This window comes from Hypomesus transpacificus, chromosome 1, assembly GCF_021917145.1.
Source record: "Hypomesus transpacificus isolate Combined female chromosome 1, fHypTra1, whole genome shotgun sequence".
Lineage (NCBI taxonomy): Eukaryota > Metazoa > Chordata > Actinopteri > Osmeriformes > Osmeridae > Hypomesus > Hypomesus transpacificus.
Genome location: NC_061060.1, coordinates 9921071 through 9940052, shown reverse-complemented (window position 1 = coordinate 9940052; position 18982 = coordinate 9921071). Strand labels below are relative to the sequence as shown.

Below are 18982 nucleotides of genomic sequence, written 5' to 3'. Positions count from 1 at the left end.
TCAAGATTTCCCAGCTTTGTAAGTTTAGAAGATCTTATAACGCCTTGTAAGTTAGGCTAATATTTTATCCAGCGTCTACTCCTGCCTACCATAGATCAATTGATTCCCTTGAATATAATATTCAGAAAGGTTGTAGAAACTCTAGCTTCCCTATGCTCATGTCACAACATATTTGCATGGAGGGGGGTGATTGTAAATATGCTGTGGGAACAATACTAGAGGCATTTGAACAAACAGGCGGAATGCTGGCGTTGGGAGGCGGTCTGTGTAAAAAGGTTTATTGCCTTGTTGTGTAAAGCTTTGGCTATATTCCCTCGGAGACGGTAATGATCACGTGACTTGACAGCCATGTCCTTTTTTGGGATGATACGTGAAAGCTGGGAGAAGAAGAGGATCGGAGGCAGAAAACAGGAGAGGCTAGAGGGGAGGAGGAGAGAGGAGAGGGTATAGGGGAGGAGGAGAGAGGAGAGGGTATAGGGGAGGAGGAGAGAGGAGAGGGTATAGGGGAGGAGGAGAGAGGAGAGGGTATAGGGGAGGAGGAGAGTGGAGAGGGTATAAGGGAGGAGGAGAGAGGAGAGGGTATAGGAGAGGAGGAGAGGGTATAGGAGAGGAGGAGAGGGGAGAGGGTATAGGGGAGGAAGAGAGGGTGTAGGGGAGGAGGAGAGGGTATAGGAGAGAGGAGAGGGTATAGGAGAGGAGGAGAGAGGAGAGGGTATAGGGGAGGAGGAGAGAGGAGAGGGTATAGGGGAGGAGGAGAGAGGAGAGGGTATAGGGGAGGAGGAGAGTGGAGAGGGTATAGGGGAGGAGGAGAGAGGAGAGGGTATAGGAGAGGAGGAGATGGTATAGGAGAGGAGGAGAGGGGAGAGGGTATAGGGGAGGAAGAGAGGGTGTAGGGGAGGAGGAGAGGGTATAGGAGAGAGGAGAGGGTAGAGGGTATAGGGGAGGAAGAGAGGGTGTAGGGGAGGAGGAGAGGGTATAGGAGAGAGGAGAGGCTAGAGGAGAGGAGGAGAGAGGAGAGGGTATAGGGGAGGAGGAGAGAGGAGAGGGTATAGGGGAGGAGGAGAGAGGAGAGGGTATAGGGGAGGAGGAGAGAGGAGAGGGTATAGGGGAGGAGGAGAGAGGAGAGGGTATAGGGGAGGAGGAGAGGGTATAGGAGAGGAGGAGAGAGGAGAGGGTGTAGGGGAGGAGGAGAGGGTATAGGAGAGAGGAGAGGGTATAGGAGAGGAGGAGAGAGGAGAGGGTATAGGGGAGGAGGAGAGAGGAGAGGGTATAGGAGAGGAGGAGAGGGTATAGGAGAGGAGGAGAGGGGAGAGGGTATAGGGGAGGAAGAGAGGGTGTAGGGGAGGAGGAGAGGGTATAGGAGAGAGGAGAGGGTATAGGAGAGGAGGAGAGAGGAGAGGGTATAGGGGAGGAGGAGAGAGGAGAGGGTATAGGGGAGGAGGAGAGAGGAGAGGGTATAGGGGAGGAGGAGAGTGGAGAGGGTATAGGGGAGGAGGAGAGAGGAGAGGGTATAGGAGAGGAGGAGAGGGTATAGGAGAGGAGGAGAGGGGAGAGGGTATAGGGGAGGAAGAGAGGGTGTAGGGGAGGAGGAGAGGGTATAGGAGAGAGGAGAGGGTAGAGGGTATAGGGGAGGAAGAGAGGGTGTAGGGGAGGAGGAGAGGGTATAGGAGAGAGGAGAGGCTAGAGGAGAGGAGGAGAGAGGAGAGGGTATAGGGGAGGAGGAGAGAGGAGAGGGTATAGGGGAGGAGGAGAGAGGAGAGGGTATAGGGGAGGAGGAGAGAGGAGAGGGTATAGGGGAGGAGGAGAGAGGAGAGGGTATAGGGGAGGAGGAGAGGGTATAGGAGAGGAGGAGAGAGGAGAGGGTGTAGGGGAGGAGGAGAGGGTGTAGGGGAGGAGGAGAGGGTATAGGAGAGGAGGAGAGAGGAGAGGGTATAGGGGAGGAGGAGAGAGGAGAGGGTATAGGGGAGGAGGAGAGAGGAGAGGGTATAGGGGAGGAGGAGAGTGGAGAGGGTATAGGGGACGAGGAGAGAGGAGAGGGTATAGGAGAGGAGGAGAGGGTATAGGAGAGGAGGAGAGGGGAGAGGGTATAGGGGAGGAAGAGAGGGTGTAGGGGAGGAGGAGAGGGTATAGGAGAGAGGAGAGGGTATAGGAGAGGAGGAGAGAGGAGAGGGTATAGGGGAGGAGGAGAGAGGGTATAGGGGAGGAGGAGAGTGGAGAGGGTATAGGGGAGGAGGAGAGTGGAGAGGGTATAGGGGAGGAGGAGAGAGGAGAGGGTATAGGAGAGGAGGAGAGGGTATAGGAGAGGAGGAGAGGGGAGAGGGTATAGGGGAGGAAGAGAGGGTGTAGGGGAGGAGGAGAGGGTATAGGAGAGAGGAGAGGGTATAGGAGAGGAGGAGAGAGGAGAGGGTATAGGAGAGGAGGAGAGAGGAGAGGGTATAGGGAAGGAGGACAGGGGAGAGGGTATAGGGGAGGAAGAGAGGGTGTAGGGGAGGAGGAGAGGGTATAGGAGAGAGGAGAGGGTATAGGAGAGGAGGAAAGAGGAGAGGATAGAGGAGAGGAGACAACATAGGGGATGTAGAGAGGTGTAGATGTGAGTGTGTAGGGCTGTGAGCAGAGAGCGAGGTGCTAGGAGTGCAGTGGGGTGTCTACGGGCAAGCGGGAATCTGAGTGTCTGCCTCCACGCCCATGGACTGACCACAGGGGCACTCTGAGAGGCGGGGAACAGCGGGCCAAGACAAACGAGCGGGCCGGAGGAGGCCCATTCTGGAGCTGCAGGCACTGACCCAGCTCCGAACACCAGCCTCACCACCTCAGGAGCCCTTCCACACCTCCACACACTGAGGGCAAGGCAGGGAGGGGCAGAGAGAGAGAGAGAGAGAGAGAGACAGAGAGGAGGGAGAAAGGGAGAGGGACAGACAGAGGAAGAGAGAGAGGAAGAGAGGGGGCACTGCAGGGGAAGAGATAAGAAGATGGGTATTAAAAGCAGTAGAAGATGGACAGGAAGAATCCTCCAGTGTAAAAAGGGTCAACCACGAGGCGAGGGAGGGACAGAAAGTGAAAGAAACATGTTCAAAGAGAGAGTGGAGGAGAGGAGATAAGATGAGCAAGGCCAGCTCCGAGGTTAAAAGAAAAGATATGATAGATAACGCAGGGTGAGGGACATAGGGGAAGTCTAAAGAGCAAGAGAGAGAGAGAGAGGAAAGAGAGGGAGGGAAAGTGGGAGAGAGAGAGAAAAAACAGATAGCAAGGGGGGTTGGAGTGAGTTCATGAGGGTTAATGTATCCAAAGTCTGGCAAATGGTATGACTGAGTGATAATAGATTTTTTTTGCTCTGCTGAAGAGGTACACCCCAGGCAGTGGAAGCCAACATTCCTGATTAAACTCTCAATGGCAGCTTTGTGGGACAAATGCAAGTCAACACCTATTAATTAAAATGCTGAGTCCAAGTGGTGTCAGCAAGGGGATGACCATCCCCTTCCTTGTTCTTTCCTCCGCTCCTCTCATCCCCTTTCCTCTCCAACAAACACAAATTAGATCTTCTCCCATGTATTTATAGCTTTGAGTTACAGTGGGATGACAGAAAAAGCGAGACAGACAGGCAGTATGAGAGAGGCAGAGACCCGGGGCTGCTGCAGTGTGAGGTGGGGAGAGGCAGAGCAGGAGCCAGCAGGGGAGAGCAGCAGAGCTACACACTATAACAAATCAAACATCCAAAGAGCTGATTCTGTGCTGAGGGCAGGGGCTGCTGCAGGGGCTGCTGCAGGGGCTGCTGCAGGGCGGGAGCTCCTGCAGCAGTGCGCAGGCCCCTAAATCAGCAAAGCAAAAAGCAGCACCGCCAAGCCTGGCGCTGACACCCTGGGTCAGGGGTCGGGAGGGTGTGACGGCTGGGGCGGGTTCTGGAGAGATGCAACAATGGTAGTGTTTATCAGGAGAAGACAGGGAGAGAGGGGAGGACAGAAAGAGGGAGAGAGCGAGAGAGAGAGAAGGAGAAACAGAGAGAGAAATAAGAGAGGCGTAGGAAGAGGGAGACTCTCACAGTGCAGTCCACTGAGAGAAGGGAGATGGGTGTGTCAGGATGCTGGGAGACCCAGGGGTGTGTCCAGGACCAGAGACACTCCGCTGACCCTCCCACGGACACAGCGGGGCGGGGGAGCTGGAGGTCTACACTACTTCACCTGATGGGGCATTTAAAGCACATTGTCTTACCTCTCAGATATGCCCCTCACCATTCTGTACAAAGACAGTAACATCCCAACCCTTTTTAGCCTGATTCTTGCTCACTCATCCTCCACTGATGTAAACAGAACCGGAAATACAGCTGGTTAATCCAGACCTGTAAACAAATGCTACTGAGCCATAGTAACAGACACACTGTGAATACATTCCTGCCCCGGTGAGACTAGAGAGTGACAGCCTAGGCTTGTCTGACAGCACACTAGAGCTGCTCCCATCCTGCCACATGATTTCCCTGAGTCCTGTTATGTCCCCTTTGTGCAAGTTCTGTATCCCTCCAAATAAACAGATTTGTTTTATATTTTTGATTATAATAATATTTGAATTCATTCATACTGATAAAAGTGTTCAAGAAGTACAAGCGTCTAAGCACTAGATCTAAAGGGCACCTGACACGTTTCCAGTCTGAGGCATAGAGCTGTGGTAAACTGGGTGATGAGGGTACACACACACACAAGACTTTCTCCCCAAAATGGCTGCTGTGTGGCACCCTGGTGGTGAGGGAGGGAGTGGCGAGGAGTGGGGCACACAACCAAGCAGAGTGTTTGTGGACTGTGGTGTAGCTGACGGACAGGACCCAGGAATGAATCTGGAATCAATTTAGCGCGTCCAAAAAACGCCTGCAAATGTAAATAAAGTTCTTGAGCAAACAAACGCATTTCTGAAGGCGCACACACACAAACACAAGATCCCATAGGAAGGAATCATTGGCTTGAGACCCCCCAATGTAGACTATGGGAACTATGGTTGCAGTTTGTTTTCTTCCACTCGTGTCCATAAAGATCAAGTCAAGGCTCCTCTTTCCTCCCTCTGGCTGATCTTAGTGGTTCTGATCCCTGGATCAACTCTGAACAGCAGCTCCATGGGGGTGGACCTCCCCTGCTCTCTCCTCCGCTCCTCTCAGTCTCTCCTTTGCTCTCGCTTTCCCTGCTCCTCTTCACCCCTCGTTTCCTTTCTCCTTCCATCTCCTCTCCTTCCTAATCCATCGCTTTTATCTTCTCTCTTCAATGACCCTAGCGGTCTCCTCTTCTCCTCTCTTCCTGTTCTCCTCTCCCGTGCCAACACTCGCCCCCACAGAGGAGCACTCAGAGCCCTGTGGTTGGCCCCACATAGAGAAAGGGGTGTGGAGAGAGAGAGAGAGAAAGAGACAGAGAGAGAGAGAAGAGAGAGAGAGAGAGAGAGAGAGAGAGAGAGAAAAAAAGAGGCTCTAACACACACCAACCAAGCCTGTTTACACAGATGGTGGCAAGCTTCATTATTTTTGTGAGGGGCGTAGGGCAAAAAAGGAAAAAGAAGAGGAGGAGGAGAAGGATGAGGAAATGGAGGAGAAGGAGGAGGAAGCTTGGGCACATTTACAGAGTTGGTTATTTATAAGCTTCAGGAGGAAAGGCTGGGTTTAAATCTGTCCAGTGTGTTCTCCATTCCAGACCCTTAACATCTCCTCCTCTCCTTTCCAATTGTCTCCCCTCCCTTCCCCTCCCTTGCCCTCCAATCCTCTCCTCTCTCCCCCTCCCCTACCCTCCCCTCTTCTCCTTTCCCTCCTCTCCTCTCCCCTCCTCTCCTCTCCTGTCCTCTCCTCCTCTCCTCCTCTCCTCCTCTCCTCCTCTCCTCCTCTCCTCCTCTCCTCTCCTCTTTTAAATCTCCCCCACAGCCTCCTTGCCTCTTGCCCTCGACCCTAAATGGGATATTTTGCAGATGAGTGTGGTTGCAGTGTGCTCCAGACGAACCAACAACATCTGGTCCATTCTCTGTTAACCGCGCTCATTTCCCTCACAAACAAATGGCCTTATCTAAAGACCGGTCTGAGCGGCTTCATTCCACGACACAACAGATACAGTATGTGCAGCCCAAAGCCCAACGGACCCCATCAAGTTTGATGCCCCCCTCTTTGTTACAGGATATGTTGTGAGTAGTCTTGGTAGGGGTGAGACTTCAACAGGGATGATTTAGTTTAGTCTGTACCTCTCTGATGCGCATAGCCCCCCTCACCCTCCCCCCACAGACACAGATGTCCCCCCCCCCCCCCCCCCCCCCCACATGCACCTGTGGTCCTCCTCTCCTACATCTGTTCTAACTGACTCCTTGTCTCACGCCAACCTGCACGGCACATGCCTTTTACATGTCTACCACATGTCTGAGCCCAAGGTGCAGACAGTATGTCCAGTAACACGGTAGCCTTGCTAGGCAGGGGTACAGAGCAGCACGGGCAGGGAAGCATAATACACGGTTAATGCTTCTCGTGTAAACGTTTTCCCGGATCCAGATGATGAAACATAAATAGTGCTTGGTGATTGGCTACTTTGATAAAACAGCGCCGCCGTGTTACTCACCTATCAGGTGCTGGAGGTCAGTGGTCACACCTGGACCTCATTAGCATTCCACATTCTAAAACCTGGCAACATGGTCGTTAACTCAGCTCATAGGCAATGTTTATATACAGTATGTTTACATTTGTGTCTCTCCCTCACTTTCATTCTCACAATTTAAGCTTTTTCCCCCCATCTTCTCACCATTTCTCCTATCTTTCTTCCTCCCTCCATCCTTCCAGTAAATGTGTACCAGACCATTGAGCCCAGCCCTGCCCCTTGCAGGGCGCTGCGTGTTTCACATTACAGGCATATTTCCACTTTGTATTTTTCTAACCTCTGGCGCTGATAAAAGGCTCAAGAGCTTCCAAGAAAACAGCTTTTCTTCTGTGCTTACAGTGACCGAATGTCTGAGGCTTGGAAGCTAACAAGAGGTCTATTCACAGAGCACGCCCCAAGCATGCTGAGGTGGTAGGACATGGGGAGAAGGGCCATCCAGGTCAGCACAATCAACCCAGCCTGGACCCGACATGGGGCCTGCTAACCAGAAGTCACCACAGGAACACTCTAGAGGATTCTATTTGAATGTAGATTCAGTTGTATTGCAGGGAGGAGCGCTGTACTGTTTACTAACCGGTTTCTGTCTCTGATAAAGAGGGGGATTAGGAGGAGGGAGTGTAAAAAGAGAGGGCATAGAAAGGAAATGGAGCGGAGAGAGGGGGAGGGAGGTAGAGAGGCAGTCACACAGGTGAGTCATGATCATTGGCACACACACACACACACACACAGTCAACCACACACACAACCACACACAGACCCATGCGACATCTGCATGCAGGCGGTCTAAATATATCCACATACGACACAGCACAGCTCATGACCATGCTGTCTCTCATGCATGACGTAAGCAGAGTGTCCAGGAGAGGCCCATGTTCAGCCTGCCTGCCTGCCTGCCTGCCTGCGTCTGACTGGGGGAGGACAGACACACGACACACAGACCCTGTCCTGGAATAGCTCCCCTCGCCCGGAATGCTCAGGGGAATGCATGGCGGTGGAGGGGTGTGTGGATGGGATGGGGAGTGGGGGGTGAGGAGTTGACTCTGGAATCTGTGTTTAGAATGAGCGGGGGGCCAGATCAATCACAGGAGATGATTCCGAACATCCAGTCTGTGGTCAGCAGGTTGACAGCTTTAGCGTAGGGGGCACCGGGGGCCCTGCCTGCGTCCTGTCTGCACCTTGTTGTTGTGGCTTGTGTCCCCTTTCCCAGGGCAGTGGAGCTGGAGGTGCTCTGTGGTCTGGTCGACCCTCCACTCAACTGCCTGCTTTGTGAAACCAGATCTGTCTCGTCCATCTCGAAGCGCCAGGCACAGACAGGCCCCCCATTAGGCCCTCTGGTCTGTGCCGTGACCTTCGAACCCCCAGCCCCCTGTTTGACCAAAACGGGATGACAGGTCAGGAGGGGTCGGCGTTTTACTGGGTCATCACAGGCTATCAGCAGCTATCTCCATACTTGCTTCAGGAGACAGTCCCAAGGTCTGCAAACATCACTGACACTGATACACAAACAGGCAGACACTGCACACACACGTAAGCACATAACCTACACACACACACACACACACACACATGCACACGCACACACACACACACACACACCCAGAGAAAAGACCAAGGTGTCTTTAGTGATGGAATGGAATTACAGGGAGGGGTAGGGAAGACAAATACACAACCAGCTGCCCCACTGGGTGAGGTGATGAGCAGTTCAGCGCCCCGAGGAGGACAACCGAACTCCCGGGTTGGGAGCCCGAGCAGAAGGCTCTCCCTCCAGGAGCAGCAGGAGGGGCATCAGGCTCTCACGGCCCAGGCCGCTGGATGTGTTGGGCCTGCTGAATTCCTGCGCTAACCCCTGGTCCTGGTTCTGGTCCCGCTCCCTGGCCAGCAAGCCCAGAGCCCTGCCACAACACCCTACTCCCGAGGACTACTCCCGCCCGCCTGTTGACTCAGCTGGGCTGGCTTTGTGTCGGAGCAGCGCAGCCCCTTGTTCCTGCTGCCTCCCTGTTATTCCCCCTTCTGCTGTTTGGTTTCTTTTCTCCAAAGAGTTTGTTGCTTCTTTTGTTCTCTGTTTGTCTTTTCGAGCGAGCGTCTTTTTCGGGTAGCGGAGGCGGAGGGGGCTGGGGGGGGGGGGGTAGACAATGTGGAGGTGGAGAGGTTGAGGTGACAAGGAAGTCATCTGGCCCCTACCTGCATCCACACCCCCTGACTGGCACTAGAACCTTTTGGCAGCACAGACAGTATTCACGCTTAAACACCTGCTCAGTCCATGAAGATACGTCTGGGAAATGTAGTTCGCTGTATGAACTGGCTTCTCTCCAATAAAAATGTCTTGATCCATAAACAGCGATTAACAGTGACAACACTGCGCTGTGCCAGCATTTTTTCCTAACCCCATTCATCAATGTACAATAACAGTGGGACATCAATGTGGATATAGCTGTTCATTTGAAGTCAGCTCAGCACCGAAGTTTTGAGAACACAAAGATGGCCGCCATAGTGTCTGAGTCAGGGGTAAAGTCTCACCTGCAAAGATGCGCAGGCGTTTACGCCTGGGTGGAGGTCCCAGCCCGGACACCCCGGTACACTCGTCCTCGTCATCGCAGTCGCCGCTCACCAGCCCTTCCTCTTCATCCTCCTCGTTCCGTCCGTCCGCCCCGCCTCCCCCGGAGCGAGCCCTCCAGCGCTTCTCAGGCACCGTGACCAGACGCAGCAGCTACAGGACACAGAGGAGACGCTCACACCCCACACCAGCCCTCCAGACTCACCCCCCACACCAGCCCTCCAGACTCACCCCACACCAGCCCTCCAGACTCACCCCACACTAGCCCTCCAGACTCACCCCACACCAGCCCTCCAGACTCACCCCCCACACCAGCCCTCCAGACTCACCCCCCACACCAGCCCTCCAGACTCACCCCCCACACCAGCCCTCCAGACTCACCCCCCACCAGCCCTCCAGACTCACCCCCCACACCAGCCCTCCAGACTCACCCCCCACACCAGCCCTCCAGACTCACCCCCCACACCAGCCCTCCAGACTCACCCCACACCAGCCCTCCAGACTCACCCCCCACACCAGCCCTCCAGACTCACCCCACACCAGCCCTCCAGACTCACCCCCCACACCAGCCCTCCAGACTCATGCCGCATTCGGCCCAATTGAATACAAATCAATTTAACCATGGGGGAACTCATGTCTTTAGTATGGTGTACATACAGTACACAGGACATATAGGGAAGTATCATAATGAAATATTAGTGTGGAGCATTAAGTTGCTCTGTCCTCATTACATTGGAACTTTATATCCGTGATGGAATGTACAGTGCATTACAGGTAGGCCTACTCTACATGAGCAAAGGAAACGGCTTTAAAGTGTCTGGTTTCGTCTTATTCAGCCAGTCATTGTCACTGTTTGTCTTGAGGGGTAGTACGAGAGGTGGAAGGGAAACTCCGGGGAAAATATGGTCAGACCTAAAAAGAATGGCATGTACCAAATTGCAATTATAATTACTATGCAGAAAAATAGGCCTTCTGCTATGGGAGCCAGATATCTTCTTTCTGTGCAGGTCCGATCACCCTGACGGGTGGAAACGACCAAGCAGAAAGAGCCTGTGGCTGTGGGTCCATGCAGGGATGTGTAATTAGATGGTAGGAGGGGAGCCTTCTGGTCAACAGGATTGTGTGATTCTGTTGTTGTTGGCCAACGTGGATGTCTTGAGTGGTTGTATCTGGGCAACTTGTATACACTGGCAACAAACTGACGAGGAAAAATACATTCCAGTACACTGGACAACAGTTCAAGTCACATTTTAGAAATGTAAAGATAGTGAGATATCTAATTTGTAGATCTAGTTTTGCATGTGCAGGAAGGCATGAGTCTGTGTCAGTGTTGAATGACATGTAGATGGTGTCACAAGCTTTTTGTAGTGTGACTGCTACTTGACCCACAATGTTGATGGTAGAAATGTAATTCCACTTTAGAATTTGTATCTAATGTCATTACCATGCTGCTGTTTTCAGCTCTGAAGTGCATTTTTTGAAATCCTAATTAATTAAAACATTTTCCCAACTTATAGAAGCTTATTATGTGTTGTGCAACACATACCGGAATTGTGTTTATTGAAGACTGTGGTAAACCAATCAACTCGTAAATTACTCTCAAATGTCCAAGAGCGGTAAATCTTAGGTATAAAAAATGTAAACCTTCCAAGCCGCGGGCAAAGTATCTCACACACTATTTACAAAACATCTACACAACATCAAGAGCTCAAAAAGAGAAGACTAGGTTGGAAAGTTAAGAAATATAAAAATAATCCTCAGTTAACACCAACACCGACATCAGTTTGTCCTCTCAGTGTTTGAATGTTCAGAGCTTCTCTGGTGTTGAGGTCATTGATCACGATGAAAAATGGAAACAGCTTGAGGGAAAAAAAGACACCCTTATTTGTTCTCCATGACATCTAATTGCAGAGCCCGTGCGCTGTGGAAGATTTGCTTCAGGGTATCACCTCTAGCATGCCCCCGGCCAACGGCCTCGGCCGAGTCCCTCAACAACTGTTTGTAGCACATGACCGTAGCCCTGGAGACAACCTCTACTGTGACCACCTCTCAACCACCACACAACATCACACATGATTAAGAGCCCTGCCAAGGTAACAGATGTGCTAAATTCCATCCAACCCCCCTTACTCCCTCCCTCCTTCTCCAGCCCTCCTTTCATCTTTCCATTCCACTGCCTGCCCCTCTTTGTGTTTTATTGATTTCCTTCCTATCTGCGTACATCAGCAGGTATTTTGGTTGTTGTTGTTTTTGTTGATGCGGTTGTCTAAGGGAGAAAATTGGGTTCCTATGCCTCTCCCTCTCCCTCTCCCTCTCCCTCTCCCTCTCCCTCTCCCTCTCCCTCTCCCCTCTCCCCTCTCCCCTCTCCCTCTCCCTCTCCCTCTCCCTCTCCCTCTCCCTCTCCCTCTCCCTCTCCCTCTCCCTCTCCCCTCTCCCCTCTCCCCTCTCCCCTCTCCCCTCTCCCTCTCCCTCTCCCTCTCCCTCTCCCTCTCCCTCTCCCTCTCCCTCTCCCTCTCCCTCTCCCTCTCCCTCTCCCTCTCCCTCTCTCTGTCAGGTCAGTTGCAACGGAAACAAGAAAGTAGAGAATTCCTGACAAGGATCAGACTCAGAGGGGATGAAGGAGGAGTAAAAGACTGTGATAATCCCAGAAGTACATGGGTAGGAAAGTCAACAATGCTGTTCCCTTTCCCAGCCTCCTTATACAAACGAGTCAATCTGGGATTTCCAAGTGACACAAACTCCAGAGTTTAGACAGAGAACACACCGAAGCCTGTTCCTCCAAGGGCAGCCCAACAGGCCTCTATTCAGACCCCAACATTGGGGCCAAACATGGGCGATGACCACAACATTTCTACAAGCCTGGTCACTTAAGGCCAACGGATGGACAAACAGTCCTTCATAAAAACCAGTAATCCATAGGAACATTCTAACTTCTGTAAATTAGAATTACTCCTCCTCGCTCTCTTCCACTCCGTCTCCCTCTCCTTCTCTCTCTCTCAGTCTCACTGACCACCCTGGGATAATAGGTGGTCTGGCATGAAGGGAGAGATGGGGAACGAGCCTTAGACAGCGCCACCTGCTGACTCACGACTCTCAGACGGCCCTGTCCGCTTGCAGCATCTCTTCTCAAACACAAGTCCATAAAAAACAGGCTTATGGACTCTCTTCTATTTCTCGCCATGAGCAATGGGAATTTAATGCACTTAACCTTCTCGTTTAAGAAAGAATCATGTTTGCGAGCGCGTGCCAGCGCCCTCAGTAGATTTACTGAGGTCTAGGAATTCCTTCCCGAGGTCCGTCGCCTGGCAACGCAGTCCGACGTGGGGAGGGGTGTCCCACAAACAAATTAAAAGCAAAAAAGACTGAAAGAAAACAGTCATAAAGACGGGGGAGAAAGATGTGGTCGGGGGGGTATTTTAGAACAAAACCTAAAATAAGGTACAGGGACTGAGGAAAAACATGGGCAGCAGCAACTGGTCTTGTTTACGGGCACACGACGATGCAGAACCGCTTTCACCATCTGCCTAAAATACTGACTGCTGAAACACAAGGACAAACAATGTTCCCTTCTCTGGTAAATGTTAAGAACCCAGAAGAAAATTCAGTGTCGGAGTAACTATTGCGAAAACCCTGCCTTTTTCAAAACCACAGTCAGGTCGTTCAGGTCAACTCTGTTCAACAGCAACAGGCCTAACCTTAACCCAACAGTAGCAGACAGACAGACACAGCAGTGTGCTTCTCTCTGTCATCATGCCAGCGTGCCCCTCCAGGCCACAGAGGCTCCAGAGGGGCCCTCTGCTCCAGGGTGGCAGCAGGGCAGGGCCCCTCTCTGTGGCACTGTGGCGGGCAGCTGTGGCTGCAGGCTGCTGGCTGCCTGTTGCCACGGCTGCGGTCGCCCGAGGGGATGTTTGTGTCGAAAGTGACGCTGCGATCTTGGCACGGCCCGGGCCACAACCAGAGCTGACAAGAGCCTCCAGATTTACCACAAGAGGCAGAAACCTCAACTAAGTCACTCTCTCTCGGAGCCGGAATCTCCAGCAATAAAGAAACCCTGAAGGAAGCAGGAGAGGAAACAAATAAAATCAACTTTCTTTTCTTTTTTTTTGTTACTCAGTATGTTTCAGATTAAGGGAGGAAATCTGGATCTTTATCTGTTCTCTACTTTTCTCTCTCCTCTCTCGCGCTGTACAGAGGTTTCCAGGGAGGAGTTAGCTGCTTTGCTAGACAGCTGGCCGGAGCTGAGGGGACTACAGAACATGTAATCAGCTTGGCCATGCGTCCCACAGCTCTTCTCCTCCGCTCTGTCACGAGGGAGGGCGGCGGGCACGGAGGGATACACGCACAGAGCCCAAACATGTGGTCGGGTTGCTCAATGCAGGCCTGCACAGACAGAGACACACCAACCACAAGGCTGTCCCTGCCTCCCACATGACGCAAACTCCTGACAGGGTCACTGTGGAACAGCTGGTGCTCTGATGCAGGCCATGGCCACGGGGTCAGGCTGCTCCGACGCTGGCCTGGCTACCTGCAGCGGACACAGCTTATGTTCAGGGAGGCTCGGGAATCCACGTGGAACATCTCATTTTTTGTCCTGTCTTCATATAAACAGGTGGCCAGATGAAAATATGCTCATCTCCATTTTATTACCATTCCACAAAGGGAAAATAGACTTAAAAGCAACCACTGAGAACAGGAACACAAATTCCAACAAATAGCTTATCAGAACACAGGAAGAAGGAATTACTAGGAAACAAGGGACGAAGCAAAAAGTGTGAAAAAAGCTATGTAGAACTGGAGAAAGGACGAGGGTGAAAGAGTGGGGGATGTGAGGACTGAGGCAGGGGAGAGTGAGTGATGAGGACAGAGATGGATTGGAAGAGGTGTGTTTCTTGTCCTCCTTCTGGACTGATAGGGATCAGGCTCTGTGTTTTGTCGTCCTCGCGGAGCAAAGGACATGTCTGGGCCTGTGGGCCGTGACTCGGCCCAGACGGAATCTGCTGACGCGTCTGTCTGCTTGTTTATCTGTCGGAACCAAAGTAGTTTGGACGTCTATACAGCTGAAATAAAACTGTTTCTGGCCTCTAGTATTTGTTTCATAGTTTAAACGTGAATATATGTCTTCATCATCTTCATGAGTAAACACTATCCACAGTGTCCACAGTGAGGTCTGCTGGCAGGCCTGCAGGCCTCCAAACTCCATCTGGTTCACTGACCTCTCTGGCCCAGACAGTCCAGAACAAGCTGGCTCTCAGGCCAAATATAGAGGATTCACCAGACCAAGGCACTCCGACCTTAACAAGGCTTCTTCTCTGAACAACACTACTGAGAAATGTTTACTTTTCATTATCAGTACTGCGGATGAGAAGTTCATGTACACACACCACAATAACACACACAGCTATAGGGACTGTACATGTACGTGCCTGTATCATGTTAGAAGTGCTGCTATGCGATGAGTAGCGCATATAAGGAGAAAGTGGGAGAAGGGGGGGGTTGGGAGGAGAAGAGGGTGTGGGGGGGCGCAGGAGCACCAGCAAGAGAGCTTGAGAGAGGCTAAAGACAGAGAGAGAGGGAGAGAGGGAGAGAGAGAGAGAGAGAGAGAGAGAGAGAGAGAGAGAGAGAGAGAGATGACAGAAGGCACATTTTCACTTGGTGAGTCATGGAAATCTCCTCAGTGGGCCGAGTGACTGAGAGCCTTGAGGAGGACCCAGCCTGCCCAGCTCCCACCCAGCTCTCCTGGACCCATTACTCAACTTTTATTGAATTTGAAGTGAGAAGGGGAGGGAGACCTGTGTTCCTTCATTCTTCTCTCCTTCTCTGTGCTCCTCCTCAATCTGTCTGCAGCCTTATCTGTCACGTGGGGGCAGCCCTGTCCCAGACAGTTGATGCAGACAAGATTAATTTCCTACTTTAATTTCCAGTTTGTACTAACCCCAGAGAGGAGCAGCTCTCTGGTCCTGTGTTAAACTGGGCGTGTGCCCACCCCACCTTTTGACTAAATACAGAGAGCATTTCCAGGATTTTCCAGTTTGGATACAAATCTGAAAGGATTTAGTGAAATTGGCTAAAACACATTCTTTGCACCTTCAAATAAATCCATAAAAACCTGAATATAATATAAAATCAGATTGGTTACAGAAATTCTCAGAGTGATGATACAATCTGTCCTGGAATGTCATAAACTCAACATATTATATCAAAGAAAAGCAGTTTTCCATTGCAGTTTAGAAACCGGCTTAAAAGTTTCTAAAATTGCATCTTCAGTGATTCCATTGCCTGTGAAATCAATATCTCTGGCATGTGTACAAATCCCCAAAAACTTTCTTTCACTTTTTGCCAACCAAATGAAAACCTCGGCATGTGTCTGTGAATGTGGCTGATTGTCTTAGAGGGGGTTTTATGGTTAAAAAGTCCCATTCCGGGCAGGGCCGCTGGGTGCTAAATCAGATTAGTGCTCTCAGACAAGCCCTTCTTGTCTGCTGCTCCTCTGCTTCACACGTTATCACCAAGGTTCCCAGAGTCATGTGGTCTGCTGAACGACCCTCCCTCCCGACCGTGGCCGGGCATCCCATGACCCCTCCTACCGGCAGCAGGGCGGATGAAGTGATGGAGGGATGAAGTGACGGAGGGATGAGAGGGATGAGAGGGAGGACAGGGCTGTGTTTGCTCAGGCCTCCTCTGAGCCCCCAGGCTATCATCAGGAGCACTGCCACTGAGCACAGGGAGAGGGGGGAGTAGGGGGAGAGGGGGAGGGAGGGGAGAGGAGAGGGGGAGGGAGAGAAACCTGATAAAGTAAGGGAGTACTAACACACTAATCCCCCCCCCCCAAACAAAAGGCAGAAGAGAAACAGTGGAGGTCTCTGACCCTCGTAGCGAGACCCTCTGATGACCCAGCAGAGACAGGAAACAGGAAGTGCCACCCCTGACCTTCAGCAACGGGAGGGGAGAGAGGGAGGAGGGGGGGGGGGGGCTCCCGGTACACTCCTCCTCCCACCCCATGACTCTTAGCAGTGACGACAGGTCTATCTGAACCAGAAACTTCTGCAGCCCCCTACAGGTCACACTGGGAACGCCAGTCCAGGACACAGCTCTGATCTCAACCCCAGTCCTCCTTTTCACTCTGCCGACTCTCTATGCAGTAGAGAAAATGCTGTCATGTGTTAAGGCCTGGATTTACTAGTAGTAATGGACATATAAGGCTAGGTAGGGGCATGGTTTTGTGCAATAAAGCACAGAATCGATGTACATTTTGCGAATTTAGCAGAAACTTGTATTCAAAGCAACGTACTAATAGTGCATAAAGAAAATACAGTGCACATGTAGCACAGATATAGATGTGTACTACAGCAACCTAGAATCTGTATTTGAGGTAAGGAGCTTGCTGGTTTGGACCCCAGAGTTTTTACAGGCTGGCTGTGTGATTATTACACCCAGTGGGGTGGTAGTGGTAGAGAAGTCGGGGGTGGGAGAGAGGGGTGACCCTGGCCCGGGCCGCAGGGCTGGGGGGATGAGGAGATGTGGAGGTAAGTAAGTGGCGGAGGGAGGGAGGGAGGAAGAGGGAGGTTGGGCCTCATTAGCAGGGGGACTAATTGGGAGGAAAAGGGCCCTCACATGCTCTGTCTGACCTCCCAGCCAGCGGGGGAGAGACTGGGTCTGGGGGGTGCTGGTAAGGGGGGTTAGGGTGTGGGGGTGGAGGGCTTGGAGGAATCTGAAAGTTAAGGGACCAGAACCCCCGGATGTTAGTGTACAGGCCAGTGTTGAAGTGTAATTTCTTTTTGTGCCTCTAATGGATTTGTAAACAAAGCTCTGGTGAACTGAAGGGCCAGCTGGGTCAGGGATTGGACGGCTGCCCCAATATGCTTATCAATCGGATCAACTCAGTTTGTGTATATATACACACATGACAGTGTTTTGTACATTTTTGTTCTTTTTGGACTTCAAATGGGCAGTTTGGATACTGAAATCCTCATCCAAACCAAAGTCAACATTTTGTTGGTGATTTAAATGGGGGTGAATTGAGTCTCTTACTCTCTCCATCCTGGATCGCTGTAATCGCTAACGTCCTTTCGTCACCTTCTATTGGTCCCGGGGGTGATATTGACTTTTATTTTTTAGCACTTTTAGTCAGTATGAAAGCACAGATGCACTATTGACCAGTTCAGAAAAGTGAACGCACACACACCGACTCCTTCAGCAGCTCCTTCCAAGTTCACTGAAGGTTCTGCCCAGCAGGGATCTGCACCAGGAGAGACACCTCATCTAAAACTCCCTTCAGCTACCTGCCCCCCCCCCCCCAAGAGAGGACACACACACACCTACCTTCATCCCCCTCTCCCTCCTCTTCCACTGTTAAAACAAAAAAACATCAAAACAAGAAGGCAACTACCGTGGACGAGACCCCGAGGGGGGCATATTAACTAACATCAGTAAATAAGATCAAACAGCAGTCAGGTCTTTGAGTGGAGCAGGCCGTAATGGCTCAGGGAGGGAAGGTTTACAGAGCAGCAGGCATGGCCTCACACCCAGCAGCTCCATTAGGGGGATTAGAAGCACACGTTGTAGGAGACAGCTCCCCTGGCCTGCTTCAAGACCCTTTCAAGAACCCCAACATGATTTGCATCAACTCGGAAAGCGGCACAGCTAGTTACACTTCAGCGATCATACTGCTTCATAATTAAACTGTGGCCCAGTGTTTTAGGGTATAACCTGCATGGATATGTGCACGCACGAGGTTGCTGTGTACAGTGCCGCTCACACAGGGTAGTGTGTGTGCTTTGTGTGTTTAGGAAGGGAGTGTGTGTGCTTCGAGTGTGTAGGAGAGGAGTGTGTGTGCTTCGAGTGTGCAGGAGAGGAGTGTGTGTGCTTCGAGTGTGTAGGAGAGGAGTGTGTGTGCTTCGAGTGTGTAGGAGAGGAGTGTGTGTGCTTAGAGTGTGCAGGAGAGGAGTGTGTGTGCTTCGAGTGTGTATGAGGTGTTGAGAGCGAGCTGCCCAGGCTCTAGTGACTGCTGTGGCTCGGAGGAAGTGAGACTGCGTGATGGAATTTGTGGCGCTCGGGATCTGGTTTATTTTCCACCCTGGATTCCTGTCCTACCTGCAGGATTTTCCCAGGTCCTGGCTTCAATTAGGCTGGGAAGCTGGGGGGCGGAGGTGGGATGGGGGGAGGGTGTCTGGAGGAGGGAAAGAGGAGGGGGTATCAGGAGGAGGGGAGGGGGGGGGGGGTGACAGGGCTGGAGTCTGTCACTTACAACTCAGCACAGAAAGGGAGAGGCAGGGACTGGCAAGGAACAGGGAGAAAGAAGATGAAGGAATGAAGAGAGAGGGAGAGAGGGAGAGAGAGCGAGAGAGAGAGAGAGAGAGAGGGAGAGAGAAAGAAAGAAAGAAAGAAAAAAGAGAAAAAGAGAGAAAGAGAAAAAAGAGGGAGAGAGAGGGAAGGAAGGAAGAGAGAATCGTTGACAATTTACTGACCCAAAGAAAAAAGAAACATGAAAATGTTATTGGCTCTTGTCGAGTCTTGTTCTCCAAACAGAAGAGAGCAGAACCAAAGTGAAGAGACCATTACTAGTGGCTGGAAGTGATACAGACATTTGTAACGTTTCTCCACTAACAAGACACTTTATGTATTTCCAATATATCCATCAACCATCCATATCCAATGTCACATGACTAAAAGGAACCTATGGGGACAATCCCCCCAAGTTTGGACCAACTGAACGGCAAACTCATCTGACAGGGGAAATGCTCCATAATCAAAGACCAATCACATAATTGCTCTATTTTGCCACTAGCTCAAGCGTGTCCTGTGAGATGAGTTGTTAGGAGTTGAAACATGA

General features: G+C 51.5%; 1 protein-coding gene across 1 annotated transcript in view; it reads right to left on the bottom strand.

Annotated features, from left to right (window-relative positions):
• Positions 1–18982, bottom strand: part of gpc3 (glypican 3) — a 69212-nt gene that overhangs the window by 5686 nt on the left and 44544 nt on the right. Inside the window, exon 7 of the mRNA XM_047023626.1 lies at positions 9117–9306. Coding sequence (XP_046879582.1) covers positions 9117–9306 — 190 coding nt within the window. The remainder of the gene's footprint in view (positions 1–9116; positions 9307–18982) is intronic.